This window comes from Polypterus senegalus, chromosome 8, assembly GCF_016835505.1.
Source record: "Polypterus senegalus isolate Bchr_013 chromosome 8, ASM1683550v1, whole genome shotgun sequence".
NCBI classification, from domain to species: domain Eukaryota; kingdom Metazoa; phylum Chordata; class Cladistia; order Polypteriformes; family Polypteridae; genus Polypterus; species Polypterus senegalus.
In genome coordinates, this window is record NC_053161.1 from 103836186 (window position 1) to 103855710 (window position 19525).

The 19525-nt window shown below is 34.3% G+C and overlaps 1 protein-coding gene across 9 annotated transcripts in view; it reads left to right on the forward strand.

The window, feature by feature from the left end:
• The window catches only part of shank3a (SH3 and multiple ankyrin repeat domains 3a), a 1684705-nt gene extending 1665443 nt beyond the window's left edge, over nucleotides 1-19262 (forward strand). For 5 of the 9 annotated variants that reach the window (XM_039761513.1, XM_039761516.1, XM_039761515.1 and 2 more), the window contains one exon: nucleotides 16343-19262. In XM_039761513.1, coding sequence (XP_039617447.1) covers nucleotides 16343-16904 — 562 coding nt within the window. In that variant the 3' untranslated portion in view covers nucleotides 16905-19262. Of the gene's footprint in view, nucleotides 1-2759; nucleotides 2860-10170; nucleotides 10206-16342 lie in introns of all 9 variants that reach the window. The other 4 variants (XM_039761519.1, XR_005634694.1, XM_039761518.1 and 1 more) reach the window with 4 other exon arrangements.
• The last annotated feature ends 263 nt before the right edge of the window (nucleotides 19263-19525 follow it).

Here is a 19525-nt window from a genome sequence, read left to right on the forward strand (position 1 = left end):
TGACTTTCCACTGTAACTACTGTGTAACCCACTAGAAATACTGTATTTATGGAATTTTGAAAATTATAGCCAACAAAAAAATCAACCATTCACCTGTTATCATTACCTGAACCTGCTCTCCCATTACAGACTAAAGAGTAGCTGAAGCCTTTTTCAGTCCATCTTAAGGTCTTCCAATACCACTTCCCTGACTACTTGTGCTCTGCAGATGCATTCCCCAAAAAACCTAACCTGAACATTTTTAGAAATGAGATAATAGCCTGAAATCCCTTTAGAATACCATTATGTTCTCCATGGAAGAAATTAAGCCTTTCAAAAACACAATCCTGTGAAATATTATTTTATTTGCTTTTTCACACAATAACCATTTAATATGGTAGAAAGTTATCCCCAATCATCGTTGCCTTTTTTATGACACAAGTGAAAATTCATTTTAATTTTTAAGTCATTTATTTTTAGCTGTTGCTGCATGTACTACACTGTAGGAATTTTCATCATTGCTGTTCTATAAACTGGCATTTGTCCCAACTGGTTTTGTTTGATTTAAAACATGATTTACCAGTCATTTAAGTGTGTGGCATTGTTTGTCTTATCTGTGTTAAATGTGCAAACAAGGTAACATTGAATTTGTGGATATTTTCACTCTGGCATGTTCCACTTCACTGCAGCACACATTGCTTTATTTATTCATTCTTTCACTTGCTTTAGACTCGTATGTTCCATTGAATATTCTAATTCTGAAGCTGTAATGGTGTGCAGATTAGTTCCACATGAAAATACAGAGTTTAGTTGAAGTATTTTAGCTTTTCTAAAATTTAGCAGTGTATTGCTGGGAAAGAATTTAATCTTCATGGAAAGATAGCAGTTTTCTTTGTATCCACTCTGTTCATACTGTACTATGCCCAATATGTAATATAGGTTTATTTCCTTCATTTAATTTTCTTTATAATTTATATACTTTTAAAATGTAATTTGTTAAGTATACATTGACTACCTTGTTATCAATGAATTGAAGATTTGTAGACATAAGTGTTTGTATGTATTGCACAAGGTGACATGCTGTACTAGAAAATGTTTGTAATATACAAAGAGGATAATCTGCCAGACAATGAGCCAAGCAGCAAATTTTTAGGCCTTTATGCTTGATCTACCCTGCTCCTCCTCCTAACAAGGATCTGTCACCTCTGCCTCTTGCTCTTAGTTCACATCACACTGTCAGAAAGGGACCATTTATACCCTTCCTGATCATCATATGTACCATTTAAATGGCTAGAAAACATTGTGCTGTCACTTTCCAAACCCATTTACATATAGTTGCAAAATAAAGTTTGTGGATCCTGTGAGATTACCTGAATGTCTGCATTAATTACTCAAAAAAATTTGGTCACGATAATAGACAAACCCAATCATCTTAAACTGCTAACAGAAAACATTTTTTCTTGTTAATACTGAATACATTATTATAATATTCATAGTCCAACTTGTAAAAAGTACATGAGCCCTTGTTTTTAGTAACTAGTTAAACTTGCTTTAGCAGCAATAAAGCACCAAACATATCCTACAGCTGTTAATCACACTTACACAGTGGTTAAGAGGAATTGTATAGCATTCATCCTTACAAGAATCTTTCAGTTAATTGATATTTCTGGTAATCCTTGCATTACAGCTCTCCTCAGTCATGATACAGCATCTCAGTTGAGGTCTGAACTCAGACTTGGCCATATCTGAACAAAAACTTTATTTTGTTTAAGTCATTCTGTTGTTGATTTATGCCTGTTTTTTGCACCATTGTCTTGTTGCTTCATCTAGATTCTACTAAGCTCCAGGCAACAGACTTCTACCTTGACATTATCCTGTAAAATGTCTTGATACAATTTTGAATTTATTGTCCCTTCTATGACAGCAGGCTGGCCAGGCCCTGACGAATTAAAGCAGCCTCAACCAATAATGATCCCACCACCATGCTTCACGGTTTGGGATTGATGTCCATTGATTTGTCCCATCCACATTGTGGCGCATCCAGGTGGTCATCTGCAAACTTGAGACAGGCAGCAATGTCTCTTTTGGAGATTTCTGCAAGCACTTTGCTGTTATCTTGATGTTAATGTGCACCTCCTTCACCATATTTGCAACAGTATTCAGTTTCCTCCTTTTATAAACAGTATGTCTTACTGTGGATTCATGTACAACTGTGCCTTTAGAAATGTTTTTGTAACCCTTCCAAGCTTTATGCATGTTTACATTTCTTTTTCAATGGTATTCTAAAAAATTCTTTTGATGGGACATAAAGTAGTGCACATGAGCAGATCTTACCTGTCCATAGCAAAACGCTGTGTGTCTTTTTTTATAAAGCACAGTAACTCCACTAGTGTTATTGTGTCTTATCTCATTGTCTGGAATCCCTGACTCCAATTAGCTTTTGGAAAGGTCATTACTTTTGTCAGCATCGATTGTAATTGAATAAACAATGTATCAATCAGGCAGTTTTAAAGGTTTAGCAAACTGTCTCTACACTCTTAAATGTAACAAAATGTTTCGGGGATGAGGGGCAAGGTGGATTCAGGTGTAATTAGGTATTGCATTTAAAATGTTGAAATTGCCAATGGGATAGAAATAAAACCTTCTTCTTAGCTTTACAGTTATTGAAATGTGTAATATATCAGGAGTATGTTTGCTCATTTAAACAATATACAGGCATTTTAGACTGCATAAAAGCCTTTAAAAGTCTTTATTTATTTGTTTGTTTATTTCTTACAAAGTAGGTGCAGCAACTCTTGTTGCAATTCAAGCTTCTCTGAATTGCATCCAATGCTTCTCAGCCCTGTCCCTGAAAGACAGCCTTTCTCTGGTGATAAGAAGGTGTTTAACATTTTAATATTAGCACTTATGTTAATAGGCCAAGCTGTGCAACAGTTTTGTTTTATAACAAACAACACACCTACATTTAGCTTATTTAGGCAAATCCACAAAGCAAGTTGTCTACCATTGAGGTTTGGATTTTGAATTTCACTGTGTTTGATGCGCAACATTAATGTGCTGCCTTTTTCATATTTGCAGTGTTTAATTATGGTAAACCTCTTAATATTTACACTTACTTATTTGGCTGATACCAAGGAGACTTACAACATTTATGATACAATTGGTTAAATTTCTTTTTTGGTTTTCCAATTGGAGCACCAGCAGGCCAAGTGAGCTCATGGTCATGCAGTACGGTATCAGTGGTGGGCAACCTAAGGGTTTGAACTCCAAAGCCTTAACCACTATACCACACTGCCTGGAAAAGTGACAGATGGTCAGATTTCTCCAGAAATCTGTAGTGTAGATGTGACCCTTTAACCCCTTCCTTAATGCAGCACCCTATTTAAGCCAGCCCTTATGTTTCTCTTTCTTTGGGCGTCTTGTTACCTTTGTTCACCAGACATTGCAAACCTCTTGTGGACACTAGATCACATTATGCCCAGGCATGAATGGAGTTACGTTTTGTCATTTTATATAGATAGATGTTGAATTTACTGAAATTATGGGATGTAACATTGCAAACAAAAGATGCAATCACCTAGAAAAACAACTTGTTAAATTACATTTTACATTTCTCTCTATTATAATAAAAAAAACCTGGGATGAGACGAGACTTTTTAGCCTGGGACGAGACGTGACTTTTTCAGAGAGATACTTTCACGTCCCGCAAGAAAAGACTTTGTACTGAGAGATATATCCATGCCCGGAGCGAAAATAAAAGACAAAGAGTGGATGACAAAGTAGAGCGTCATAAACAATTCAAAAACGTTGGCGTGATACACATGCAGAGCAGGTTAGATATAATGAAAGTACTCAAAATCAAAAGTCTCAAAAAATGATAGTAAAGATTGCATTAGCGCAAACAAACATAAATTGTTACTTGGTGAAATAACGGAACCGTGAATAGAGATTGAATGTATTGTTCAGATTTAAACTTTAAGTCGGAGACTTGTAGATCGTCTGATTCATGTTGTCATCAGGGAAAAGTAGTGTTTCTTCCCAATGAAGAGGTGTATCCGTGAGAATTAAAAGATTTGTTGTTTGGTGAAAGTGAAATCCACATACGCGAGCGGCAGAGACACAATGTGGCTGGCGCGTAGTGCAGGCCTGGGGTTTGGCAAGTGAAGACAGCAGGGGGCAAAGCCCTCTAAGTAATTGTATCATTTTCAAAAGAAAACACTAATGAGTCTTTATTTAGTTGATCTATGCCTCTGCAATGGCATTCTTGAACTTAGTCATTCAAAAGAAAACAGATGCTTGTCTACTCATAAATACAAAATAAAAATACCTTATTATAATATTCTGATAACACAAATATAATATTCACCTAAACGCATTTTTCTATGAAGAAATCACAAAATTGTAACATTCACTCACTATAGTTTATGCAGTATAAGAGTTAATGTGACAAAAGACTATACAGGAATACTGTAAAATTTTTAATGGCCTCTTTCATCATAAGACACTTCTCAGTATCTGATTTTTAGACATTTTTGTTGTTGTGTTTCTAGGATTTTCTTTTCCTAGTGTGTGGATATAAACGCAGGAAACTTCATTTTCTGTATTACATCTTGCCAAAAGAAGGGGCCTGAGTTGCCTCGAAAGCTTGCATATTGTAATCTTTTTAGTTAGCCAATAAAAGGTGTCATTTTGCTTGGCTCTTCTCTACATTCATAATGGCTAACACGGTACAACACCCTAGTACTACTAGGTTTGTCTGTAAATTGCATTTTAAAAAAGGTTTTGAAAGGATGGGTGTCTGCTACTTTTTAATATACTTACTGTTTTTGTTACAAATTGCATGCAGTTAATCAAAGCGTGAGAAGTCTTTAAAATTATTAAACAACATTGTGCAAAACTACTTATAATTTCACTCAGAGCAGCTGAAATTGGCTGCTCAAAATGTAGACACTACAATAATAACCATGAATACATTTGATTTGTTGCAGGAGTAAAATTCACCCTTAGACACACATTCAATAACATATTGTATTCCAGCAAATATCTGCTAAGACATTTTACTTTGGTACCTAATAAACCGTATTTTTTGTGTTTGAACATTATTTTTACTTAGTGGGCTAATTTATTACTATAATTAGTACTACGTCCTCTGATTTTCACAGACAGATGTGACTCTTGTCTTGATCAAAAATGTAATTCAAATTTAATGTATTCATTGTGTGGTTTAAAATGAACAGCAAATAATCAATGATTGCAAGGAGATGATTGGGCATATAACCTATTGAAGCAGTACAGTTTTTCACAGAATTCACTATTACATGTCTCCCAAGATAAGGAACTATGTCTTTAGCTCAGTGAAGTAATGCGCTTAAGTGTTATAAAGTCATGCAGGAGATTTGCGTTTGGGAAACTACTGACATCATGACTCATTAGTTCCTATTGCTTTTTGCTGTGTGAATCCATAATAGGGCAGCATACTAAAGTTGCAAATTAAGTAATCTGACACTTGGAAAAAGTTAGTTCTGATATTGCAGAACGGCTCCGTTCAAAATATACTATCATACCTCCAGATTTGCATGCTGTGGTGTTATGATTGTCTGGGCTTTCCCTTAAAGATAGGGTGAGAAGCTCAGTCATCCGGGAAGGGCTCAGAGTAGAGCCGCTGCTCCTCCGCATCGAGAGGAGTCAGATGAGGTGGCTCGGGCATCTGATCAGGATGCCTCCTGGACGCCTCCCTGGTGAGGTGTTCCGGGCACGTCCAACCGGGAGGAGGCCCCGGGGAAGACCCAGGACACGCTGGAGGGACTATGTCTCCCGGCTGGCCTGGGAACGCCTTGGGATTCTCCCGGAAGAGCTGGAAGAAGTGGCCGGGGAGAGGGAAGTCTGGGCCTCTCTGCTTAAGCTGCTGCACCCGCGACCCGACCTCAGATAAGCAGAAGAGGATGGATGGATGGATGGATGGATGGTGTTATGATTATTGCGATGATGAAGGCTGATCATATTGTAATATGGTGCTCTTCAAACCATCCTTTCAAGAATGGAACACAACATGGTTCCAACATGATGGCAAATATCAGACCAGCAAGTGAAATATGCAATACATTTATGTTAGATTGACTTTTTTAAACCTGAAAAACAACTGGATTCAATTCACATTTCATTTATAACCATCACAAGTTTGACTCAAACACTGTGCAGTATAGCTTTGCACATTTAATTTGATGACAACAATAGTTTAGTCATGAAAACAGAGTATATGGTTAACCTGATAGCAGGTTATTTCCTTTAGTGTAAAATTTAACATAAAATATTTGCTAACAAGTATCATTAATGTTAAATGGTAATGAGAGTTTTTAGACAACATTTACAACTTTTATCTTACTTTACTTCATGAATCTTTAAGTTTGTTTTACAGATTTTCTGACTAGAATATAAGCGGCTTTTCCAGTTAAACCAGCATTGCATGTCACTTCACAAGACCCATTTAGCTTCATTTTGCCCTCACTTAGCATTACACTGGAGACGTACTATTCATTTCAATGACAGAGCAAGTTGTTCTCACTAATTTATGAAAAGATTCTTAGACCAAAAGTGGAAGGCTCTTCCAAATATTGCCATCCCTGTGTGCTTGTACATATTTAATAACAAGTAAGACAAAAGTGAGCTAGAGAGACAGAGCAAAGGAGGAAAACACATTATTTAACATAATTTAAATGTTTCCATAACATTTGGATTGAAGTATTTTTATGGTACAATATATATGTGACACTCCCATACAGCAACCAAGCAACGGACCAAAAGCAAATTCTATTTTTAACTGGCATGGTTACATTTTTTTAGACTAGTTATGGATAAGTCATCAACTATGAAATTGGTTAGTTTAAAATAAAAAAAAAATGCAAGACAGTGTTCCCTACACCATGCATTGCACTTCTACATAAACTGATGGTTGTGTTTCATCGTAAAACTAGGTTTCTATCGAAGTTTACTGGTTTATCACCTGTCATCCCAGTACAGCATTGTGGTAGTTGTGTAGCATGTATTTGCACCACCTTCTCAGAATCGGTCAGTGTAAATATAGATGGGTATTTGTAGATAAAACTGTTTCTTTCTTACCTATTCGACTACTGCGAATTCTAAAACAGAGAAAACATTGTGCACAAGGTAAGAATCCACATGAAAAGGCATCTGAAGCCCCTGCTTTCCTCAGATGTCACATCTACATCAGAAAGGGTAGGCATTCGTTACAACAAAGATGCTACAAAAGTATATTGTTCAAAAGTAAATGATCATTTAGCACAAATGTTAACTCAAAAACAGTTGCATTTATTCTTTTTGGTGTATCTGGTCTATGACATAACCTTCTTACCAATTTAACCTCAACAACTGTAGGGAATTTTCTGTTCTCTTCTTTGTTTAGCTAAATATGTTTCCAATTTTAAGCAGGCATCCATACCTTGTATATTTTGCTTTGTGGTAAATCTGGCTTAAATTAATTTAATTAAAAAATTATTTTGTAAAATTCTATCCCTAGTCCTGTACAACAAATTAAGGTGTATAATTTGCATTATTCAGTTAACAGAGCTATAACAACTTTATAACAGTGAATGAAGGTGAACATGAAGGCAAAGTCAGTGATTCTTAGTTGGATTAAGCAGCTCCATGATTGAATATACTGTATAAAGACAATATTATCTAGTGAGTACAAAGCTGAACATAATAGATATTGGTTCATATTGTTCATATGCAGGTCTGAGTAAATCAGTGAACCAACTGGAAACTTGACTTTACTTGATTGATTTGCAATGTTAATATTCTTGGGGTTTTGTTTTTTAGCTCAGAGATGCTCCAGGGCTGTCTTAACAGCATTATAGGCCCCCTTGGCAAAGTAGTATGCTGGGGCTCCTGTTTTGATAGCAAAACCAAAACATAGACATCAGCAACATTGTGGGCCCCTGGCCAGTGCCCATTGTGTCCATACATTAAGACAGCCCTGAGGTGCTCTTCACAGATTACATAGCTGATAGCACCAAACAATATACTGTAAACAGCTCGGTGAGATTTATAAACAAAATGCAGTTTAAAATGTATATAGAATACATTTTTTTTATCACTTTTGTTCTTTTTAATCTATCGGTATATTTGTAATGTTTTATGCATTGTTTGTCTGTACTTTTAACTAAGTAGCTGGATATAAAGCAAAGCCACCGCTTAAAATGTTTGGTAGACTATTTGGTATAATTTGCAGCAATCCAAGGCAGTTTATTACAAACAGAAAACAAAGGAGCACACACTATGCACTGAAATTTCAACATTTTTTCCAAAATTCATTGTTGGTAAGCATATGTGTTTTTTACATTTTCCCGATATATCAATATAAATAAAAAATGTTTATAATATCATAAAACAGATTTCAGATAATAAACTCTCATAGATTTTAAGCTTTTATGTAGAGAATCTAAAATGCTTTAAAAATGTAAAATTATTTCAAACTGCACACCATTACTATCTAGTCTGACATTTATTACCGTAGAACATTAAAAAATAATACCATTGTTTTCATTCATTCTTTTAATTTCAAGCAAATAAAGAAGATCTGATGAAAAGTGGGCCTCCATGCAATCAAAAGTTCTGTTTTTTCCATGCACAATTACCACCAGTCTGACCTGTCACATGCGGGTTTGCCTCACCATTTGACTTGTTTTGTTTAACAGGACTGTTTCATAGCTTTGGCTGTTTAAATCTGTAATTCATATATGCTTTTTCTGTTTGTTTGTTTGTTTCTGTGTTTGTTTAGTGTTTAGTTCTGTTTTATTTTTGAAAAATAATTGTTGTGGTAAGATCTACTCTTGTTCCCAGAGTTCACTTTTTTACAACCGGTATGCCAAGAAGTGCAATGTACAATATTTTAATTAATTGGCAGTTATTTCAGAGTTCTTAATGTGCTTAACTTCAGTATCCTGAAGTCACTATAACTTTACATACCACAGTAATGTGTCACCTGTTAAAGATGCATTTAGTAACACAAAATTAATTTAGTTAATGCTAGACAGATCAGAACAACACCTTACAGTGGCAAAAAGTGACATACTTACTACTTAAGGTAAAGTAGTATTTTCTTACTTCAAGTCATACTTTTACTTTAGGCAGCTTACAAATTTAAAGATACTTGCAATATATTCAAATGCTTGGCATAAACGTTAACTTAGTAGATTACAAGAAATGTAGAAGGTTAGTCAGTACAACTTAAGTGACAGAGGAACAACGTAATATCAAAAACACAGTAAATTGAGGGTTGGAAAGAAATTGTGAGAAATCCTGCACAGAATGCTTAAGCACTCACAAGGTGTTGTGAGAAGATACACATCTTTAAAAGCTGATTTAACTTCAGAGAGTAGTTTGGATGATGAGGGAAAATGCAGTATTAAGTCTGAAGGAAGAAATTCAATTTAATTAATGGCATACAGCAAAGCAAAAGTTTTCAGTTCCAGTGTATTAATCACATAACATCTACCAGGCGGTGAACTGCCTAGAAATGAGTCTCTTCATTCATTTTTAAAGCCGCTGTTTAAAATCTGCACATGCCTCTTTCATCAATAGTAATGGGTAGTGTGCTGCAATTCATAAGAGCAGCACTTGAGGTTGCTCTCTGTGGATGACAGATTCAATACATACTGTATATGTATACAGTATTTAAATTACATATAAAACTTAAAATTGTAGACAATGTAAATAGTATTTGGAAGGTTTGTGTTGCCCATCATCTCAGTTGTACTTAACCATAAGCATGCATTAAAATTATATGCACCCCATTGAAAGTAGATTATTTCTTTGACAAAAATGGAAGAATTGTCTTAAATAGTAATATAACACAGTTAAAAATAAATTGCAGATATAGGACATTCTTCATAATTAACTATCACTTTTCATCATATAAATTAAAGATGATGATGAAAGCAAGAAATTTGACTTTAGAAGTTCACCACACAAAATACGTTCCAGGTCATAGCATATTGGTTGGTTTTTTTTTTAAAGGAAAAAAAGCTATAATCTGGGAACAAATGTAGTGAATTCAGCACTTTATTAGAATGAAAATTGTCTGCTCATTATTGACCTCATGGACTGATGCTAACATTCTTTCTCATTGCCTCTTTTTCTGCTCACTTTGCATGCCTGCGCTGCTCTGTCTAGAACTGAATCTGGCCTCAGGAGGGTGGGAAAACTGTGTAAGTGCGCATGTTCATCTCATTTCAGTCTTCATTGTTTCAGTTACTTGAGCTCTGTCCCCCACATTAATAGTCTGTTCTGGTGCTCACTCCTGTCTTGTAGCTGCTACAGTATGTGCTTTAATGCTTTGCTGAGAATGTATTCACAGTGTTCAGTACCAGGTATCTAAAATAAAGAACATATGAAAGAAACACTTTTAACAGTCCATAAGGGTTAAATTGCAAGCCTTTTATAGATTTACTAGAGCTTTCTGATTAGATACTGCCAATGTTAATTTAGTTATTTTGATTTGATATCTAAAATCTCAGTAATGATGCTGCTTACTTAGCAGACAAATGTGTTGAAAAATCCAAACACCTCACTAATCAATAATAATTTGGAGTTGATTTTGACGAAATCAACAGCACACAAAGAATACATTCTCCACTGTAAATGTTTTTGCATTCCCACTTGCTGTGGATAAACAGTTCTTGCTAACTCCTTCAGTATATCTAGTTCAGTCAGAAAGTATTATGAAATACTATATATGCATTAGGTCTACAATGTAGTATGTAAACTTCCTTGAGATGATAATCTCTTCTTCTTCTATTACCTTGTGAAAATTCTGTTATTATTCAATTAGTAAATGATTTGGTAATTCTCAAAGGCTCACTGGCATACATCTGAAAAAAACTTTTCATTTTAAAAGAAACCCAATTAACAGAATTAGGTTATAAAAGTTACTTTTTAGGTACAAAGTCCCCTTACTTTGTAATGTTTGAAAACTATGGCCTGCAAGTATATCCTCACATTTGTACATGTATAGTTTTAAAAAATTGCTTATATTATATTTTTTTTTATTTACGCTTAAAGGAATGTTGGCCATTGATCGCTTTTATTTGCCAGTTCAACCTGAAAGGAACACAGTATGCACTTATTGTTGATTGTTTTCAACCAGTTTGATTGATATAATAGATTATTTTACAAATTTTTGTCAGATTATTACATATCCATAAATATTTTTACATACATATAATTTGATATCTACATTAAATCAGGTAGCGTAATGTTCGATTTTGCCACATCAACGTGCATTAATCCTAATTCAATATCTGTCTAGGGACCATGTGTGTCCATCTGTGTTCCACAACTTTGTTATTTGTTTGTTTCTTTCTGGGCTCCACATTCTAAATACATTAATATGTTTCATAGAGAAATTATGACTCGCGCTATATCAATAAAATGTATTATTATCATTATTATTTTTACCTAATGTGGGAGAGTACGTGTTGGGGTATTTTAATTCGCATATTGATTTCTACTGGAAAAAGCTGCCCATGGCAAGAACTGGAAAATGCAGGTTTGAAAAGGATGGATGACTAATCAATGACGATCAATTTTACAGCTTTTTATTTATTTATTTATTTATTTTTTAACATCTGAGGCACCACAGGCATTTTTTGAAACGTAATTTTGTCCCAACAGCTGTTGTAAATTCTTTCACACCTCATATTTTTCACCAGAATATTCAGGGGTAGACCTGTTTACAAATCATTGTGCATATCATAATCAGGTATTTAAATGAAATTCAATTTTAGGCCCTGCATTATTTTAGAACTAAATTAGAGACATTTGATTAATTATTATTAGCATTAAGTCACACACATTTTATTACCTTTTATTTACCACCAAAAACAAGAGTAGTAACTCACACTTCAGCAAGAATGGGCAGATGACATGTATGCCTTGTGACATACTATAAACATAAGCACACGTTCCCTTCACATTTTAAATAAAAGTTTCTGTCCTTGCTCCTATTATGGCAGGTAATCTATAATAATAATATATAACAAAAGTATTATTATACTTAGCAGATGTATTTCCCAAAATCATTTGCTAAATCTATTTCTATACAATTCAATGTGTAGCAATAAAGCACAAAGGTAAGAGGCAATTTAGAATGGAATTTAAGACTGAGCACAAGGGGCAAGTCAAATCACAGGATATTAGTCTTGGGAGTAGATAATAAACAATCTGTAAAATAAGAGCCCAATATCTGGAGTCCTTGATAGGACCAAAATAAGCTTCAGATCTGCAAGAGAGCTGGGGCCACAAGGCTTAAGCAATTCCTAGCTGCTTTGAGAAGAGGAATATCTTAAAGAGGTACCTTAATACACATAGACTGGAGCTAATCAGAAAGGCATGAAAAGAGTGTTCTGAGATTCTGCTTGCATCTTTAGTATGTCTAAAGTAGGGAGGTACATTGAAATTGATATAAAAATGATGCACAATTGCCACTGCCATTGTTACTGTTAGACAGAAGATCTTCAGAAAATATTTACATCTCATAGGGTGTCTCGTATAATGTCATTGTTATCTAGAGTTTTTTCAATATAAAGTCAATGTACTTTTGGTTATCAAGCAGAATCGTGGTAAGCTTTACTAATAAATGAATGTAAATACATACATTTTACTTGCCATCCCCAATGAGTACTGCAACTGTGCCATTTGCTAAAGCTTCAACCACAGACAAGCACAGTCTTAAAAATATACTTAAATTAAGTTTTAAAATAGGTATTTGGCTAAAACTAGTCACATATCACATTAGATTATGTGGAAGCCCCCCAAGAGCTTTTTTTTATTCTGAGAAAAATGCTATCTGTTATTTATTTATAACTTTAACAGCGCCATGTTCAAGCTCTTTGATAGAGTAATGAAACTAATGGGTAATACTATATTTTGTTTTCTGGTCTGTAGGCTGCCGTTGTTTCCAAAGTATTGTTAACCTGTGGTACCTTCTGTGAAATAGCCGTGGTAATCTTAATGGGTTTGTACAAAGTAGTTGTGGATTGTCCTGATAAATATTTTAATCACTGAGCCATACTTATTATCCTTAATTAATGTTAGTACAGTGTATAGTATGTCTTAACAGGCATTTTGTGCCTTTTTCAGCATACATGTTTTTATTTAGAACTGTTTTTATTAAAACATGACCTAAGTCACTGAACAGAATACCAAATGTTAAACCATCAACCTTTGCTTTAAGAGATAAATACCTAAAATTAAAAGTACAGCTTATGTTCAAGGCTTGGAAGCTAGGGAGTTGATAAATAATCAAATCGAGGAAGAATATTGCATGACTTTCTATCACAAGTATCAGTAGTAAATTACATGGTCGTCTGCACCAAATAAGATACTTAGTTCTGGCCAGTGATTAACAGTAATAATCATCATTGTTAATAGATATTTGTTTGTGTGATTTGCTAGAGATTTTACTGTTATTTTAGAGTGTTAGTTTTTAGATAAGCTACCGAGACCAAGACTCCTTCTGTTAAAAAGAGGTGTTCTTCAGTAAATAACTATAACTATAGAAGCTGTGCCTACTAGTCTGATTCTTCAGCAGGTTATAATTAAGAAAGCTTTTTTTGTTTGTGTGATTGCATGTAAAAGGCTGACTTTAAATAGTCATTGTAGGCTATTTTTTTAAAGATGACTTTTTCTATATTTCATTTATAAATCAGAAAAAATGTACTGTAATTTGTACATTTGGTACAATAAAGCATTTCCTATAGTTTGTTTTGTAGTTTTAGCTTTAGATTGTGACAGGTTTCTCTTTTAATGGTGAAAACCCTTTGGAGATGCAAGAGGTAGCAGTGCAACATTTTATCAGAGCTCATTCCAATCCTTCTGTCATTAGTGTTGACTGCATCTTGATGAGTGTAGGAATTCTAGAGTATATGTAACGCCTCGGTGTCTACTGACAGTTTCTTCTTAAAAAGAAAAGCAAAATAAAAGCAGATTTACATATACTGTAAAAGACCAACCTTCGGAAACACATGATTAAGAGAAGAAGAAAAAAATCTCACTTTTTTACATTGTGAAATGGAAATATAAAATGAGTTTTAACAGTAAAGCATTGTGACCTTGTGAATATCTAAAAACAGATATGCTTTTTAAAATTTAATCCCTTGCTGCCTAGTTCCTAAGGAGTGCTTATTATGAAAAATAATAGGTGTTTTATGTTCAGGACACTTTTCATACTTAACTGAAGCATTACACCAAACTTTTTTCAGCACATTTGCTTTCGTCCGTAGTTTTCAAGTACTGTACTACTAATTACAGTATTTCAAATTAAAACGTATATCATCTTTTAAATAAGCAATTATAAATTAAACCAGTAAATACCTTACTGAAGCATTAGACCAAAGTTTATATCAACCCACTTGATTTTGTCACTAGTTTTTAAGTACTGCTGATTACACTGTTGCTGATTAAAGCTAATATCTTTTAAGTAAGCAACTACAAGGCACTGGATTGCATAAGGCACCTCCTCTCCATGGACTGATACACCCCGAGTACAATATTAATTCTTATTAATATCACATGCATTTTCTCCTGATTGCTACATTTCTTATTTGGATATATCTTAAAATAATTATTCTACTCTTGATAAAATAATGCTTAGTTTGAAATTATTCATAAATTCTCATAAAAAAGTTTACATCCGTTGTTTCTTCTGCTAAGCACTCAGCGTACCTCTTGCACCCTGACCAAACATGTTGGTGGGTTGTGTTGGCATCTCCTGTATATTATGATGCTTCAACTGAAATCAAACTGCTCCCCATCCTCAATAATATCACTTAAAAGTTTTCGCCGTTTTTATAGGTCATTCTTCCAGGTTACTGCCTTTTGTCTGATTCATTTTGATTTTCAGAACATACCACATCTTGCCTTGTAACAACAATGCACATTAAGCTTTTGTCGATTATCTGTGATATTTGTGGATACTTAGCAAATTGCTAAATAAATAAGTTGTAACTGCTACTGAGTATGTACTATATAGTTTGATTATACTGTTGTGCTCGTTCAGGTTGTCATCTTAGTCACAAGGACTTTCCTTTATTAAATAGCCTTTCATATACCACAGAATAAATCTGCGGCTCCTCTGATGTTGCTCCTCAGAACACAAAGATTAATTCTAATACCACACGAGTCTAATCTGAGTTGTGATGCCATCTTGATATGGGGCCAAGATTTATGCAGAGGGGGTAGTTAGATATCAATAGCATGAAGGATGAAACCCAAGTCATAAGTGGTGGACATTTAATATTGTTCTAAACAAACTACATTCTTACTCCTCATATTCAAAGTACAGTGTACTGTACTTTATTACCCTATCTATAACTCTCGGTAGCATCACCTTTCTATGTCTCTCACATGCAATTTAATATTACATTTGAAACACTAGTGTATTTCAAAATGTGTGCAAAAACACTATCAACCAGAAGATAAATCAAGGCCTTTAAAAGCCTAAACACACAGCAAGACAAGCAAGGTTATAGCCAAAGCCAATATTTTTGTAAGTGTTGCATTGTGTATTTCAAGCGAAGACAGGGTCTTTTGTTATTCACATATTCTCTCATGTTTGTTCTACTTTATTGCAGTATCCTGTGCATCCTGTGAAATTATACTTGTAATGCTCCAGACCAACTGAATACACGATTATTATTGATTGTATTATTTGAATCTAAAAGATACCAATTTTAATACACAATTATTTTTTTAATGTGTGCCATTATTTGCAGTACATTTTTCTTTAGTAGTATTCCATTGCAAATTATTCTGCTTAATAGCATTCTTTGTCTTTCTTTTAATATATTAGTAATTGTTTTGCCTTACTAACAAAAGGTTAATAATAGAAGAATACCTTTACAGTATAGAATATTCTGCTCATTTTTAAGCTATTAATAATCCCCATATTAATGCTTTTCAGTTTAGTATTTCTCAGTTCTATTGGAAAGTGCTTCTAGGCTTCAGGTTCGCTGAAGAAGAAAAAATATTTTGAGGATTGTAAGATAGCAAATCTGTTGCAATTCAAAAAGAGACAATAATTCTGTGTGTAGCAGAATGTCAAAAATGTAATTATTTCATTCATTAACTGTAATTTGTAATTCGAAAACCATATAATCAGTTATTAAAATATATAATGTTTGCCATTTAGACAAAATAGTAGAAAGGAATTTTCAAGAAGTATTAGGTTTTTCCTTTGAGATGTTCAGTGCTGAAGTACACTTTAAAGGCACTTTGCAATAGAATAATACAGAATCATAACATTCCAAAAAGTCATGTCCTTCTCCCTCTCTCCCTGTCTCTGCAGACTTTTCAGTAGTTTAGGAGAGCTGCACACCATCTCCCAGAGAAGCTATGGAACGACATATACCATTAGACCAGGTAGTCGCTATCCTGTGACACGCCGGACCCCAAGCCCAGGCAAAGTATCTGCTACAACTGAGAGGACAGAGCCACTGGGCTCTCCACGACAATACTCCATGGTGGCCTCGCCCAGCACCCCACCTACCATCCTCAAGTCATCCAGCCTAACCATCCCACATGAGCCAAAGGAGGTCCGCTTTGTGGTGCGGAGTTCCAGCGCAAGAAGTCGTTCACCATCACCTTCTCCTTCTCCTACTTTGGGCTCCCCATTGCATGCCCTTAGGCCCTTTCTGCAGAAACCCCTTCATATGTGGAACAAATATGATGTGGGGGACTGGCTAGAGAGCATCAACCTGGGAGAACACCGAATGCGGTTCCAGGACAATGAAATTGAGGGTTCCCATCTACCGGCTCTGACCAAGGAGGACTTTGCTGAGCTGGGAGTTACCCGTGTTGGACACAGAATGAACATTGAACGTGCTTTGAAGCAGTTACTAGAGAGTTGACCTCAGCAGGTCCTTGTAGTTTGTTGATTTGTTTTCTTTTTTATTATTTTTTAAAAATTAAATTATTATATTTATATTATACTCGCTGCATTGCACTGAATGGAAGATAGAAAAGTATTCACCATGATCCCTGCCTACCCTTCTGGCCAGCCAGCCCCGTCCGTCCGTCCGTCCGTTTTGAGTGATGTTCTACTTGCGAAGTGAATGTTGCATGAGCGCCACTAGAACGTCTAGTCTGTGAATGCTTGGTGTTGTTCCCTGTCCACAGCTGCCAACCTCAGTCACCCTACACTGCCCCACCCCTCCACCTTCCTACTTCATCCTCCAAAAACCTAAACCTTCTGTGACGTTTTTGGCCTCTGAAGGTTTTCCAGTGTGAGAAAAATGGAAGAATCTTGTTCTGGAAGAAATATTCAGTTGCCTTTACAAATAATAATAATAGCTAATCAACAACAACAACAAAAAGACCATTTTAATAAGGGAATCACAGCTGCCTGATATATTTGGAAAAAATGCAACATCTTTATATTGGGGTGGGGGTGGGGGGAATAGTACAGTTGCAGTGAAAACTAGTTTGTGATTCCTAAATTCTTTTACTGACTGTGGTATCTATTATAAATAGGAGAATGTTAACCGACACTAGTGGCTTTTTCATAATCAAGATTTTGCTTTTGGAAACATTTGTTTCCAAAAAAATATATATATATATATATATATATATATATATACAGTATATATATTAGATAGATATTTTATTCAAATGTAGATGGCGGCTTAAAGAAACAAATGTAAAACAGAAGTTGTTGTCTACTTTTAGGTTGAGGTTATAGAACAAAGTTAAAATTTATTCCATCAATACTTATGTTTTTATATATATTTGAAAGCAAAAAAAATCTATATATATATACACACACACACACACACACACACATATATATATATATCATTTTCTTATAATTTTACTAAAGATCTGTATGATATTATATAAAAACAGTGCTGAATGATTCTTCCTTATTATGATGACCATTTTGGTTTGGGCTTTTTGTCTTGGACAGATATACATTTTAATTTAATCACTATGTCATCATAAGCTGGAGGTTTTTAAAATATTTACACAAATAATGTTAACACTTTAAGACAACATAGTCTTCCATCTACAGTGAGGTTATTCCAAAAATAAGTTGAACAAAAAAAGTCATATTAGTTATTTGGATCTGAAATAGTAACACTCTCTGTAGTTTTCGAATAGCACATATAACAACCAAGTGCCCTTTAAAGACAAGTATGTGTTAACATAATTGCTCAGAAATGTCACCATTGAAAAAAACGTACTACCCTACCCAGTCATTTAATTTTATTTCATTCTGTACAGATTATAGATAGAATGCAAAGAGTCATCAAGGTCCACAAATGCTGTGTGGTTTTTTTTTTTTCCTTTCCCCTTGTAAAGCACATGCAGTTTAATTAAGGCCATATTTTGTTGTATAAAGAACAACAGTAAAAATTATTTTAGAGATCATCATTTCACTTACCCAGTATTTTGATATTTTCATCAGACATTAAAGGGACTGGGGATAATGATATATAAAAAGTGTTTTTTTTTTTCTCACAATCTGTTCCAACAGCATGACCAAGGCCAAATTTGCTACAATAGCAAATTTTTGAGTATTGCTCTCTGTGTCAGCTGCTCCAAGTTGTACTTTTGAAAGTACATGATATCTATTTTTACTTTTTTCTGATTTATAGCTGCAAATGATAGCTGTTTCCATCTTTCTTTTGAACCTCAACTTTGTGGCAAACGTTAGGTGACTATGATGATAAGACTGTCTCAGTTGTCAACAGAATGCAAGTAAATGGCACATTCAAAATTTGGAATGGACAACCAGCTTGCCATCTTGTTGTTCAACTGAGTTTGCCTTTGCTGTTCTAATTGCCTTTTGTGTTGTCTTGATCAGAGACGAAACATCCATAAATTTAAAAAAACAAAAACATCACGATGACCATTTATTTAAGACATGGGAATGTGTAAATCTTTGATGAAAACATAGCGATAAATGTATAATCTCTATTATATTTTTTAATCCATTGAAAAAAAATATATATTTATTTAAATAAAATAAATTACCTCCCAAAGATTTTATTAACCATTTTCAGAAAAAAAAACATTAGCTCAAGTGTGCCTAGGTAAATGATTCTTATATTTCAAATGCGCACTGCTACTAATGCTAATGCTAAAGGTTTTAGATTTGTATTTGAATTAAGTGAGCTCATTTAGTGGTAAGGTTATACATTAAAAGATTATGATTTTTATTTTTATCAATATTGTTTTACTAGTGTTTGAACAAATGGGTTACAAATGTATTGGATATGATTTTGTTTTTTTGTTTTTTTTATTTAGGACCTATAAAGCGCCTAGAAATATGTAAATATTCAGAAACTTTTTTTTTGTAATTTTGTCCACGCCAACCTCCATTACTTCAGTTTTAAATATACAGTTGATTTTTAAAATAGTATTTGCAGGTGTTTATTTCCCATTCACTAGTACAACGTTTGGTTCTGTTGAGGTGTAACAAACCTGCACAAAATAAAGGTGCTAACCCAAGACCAGCCAACACAGACAC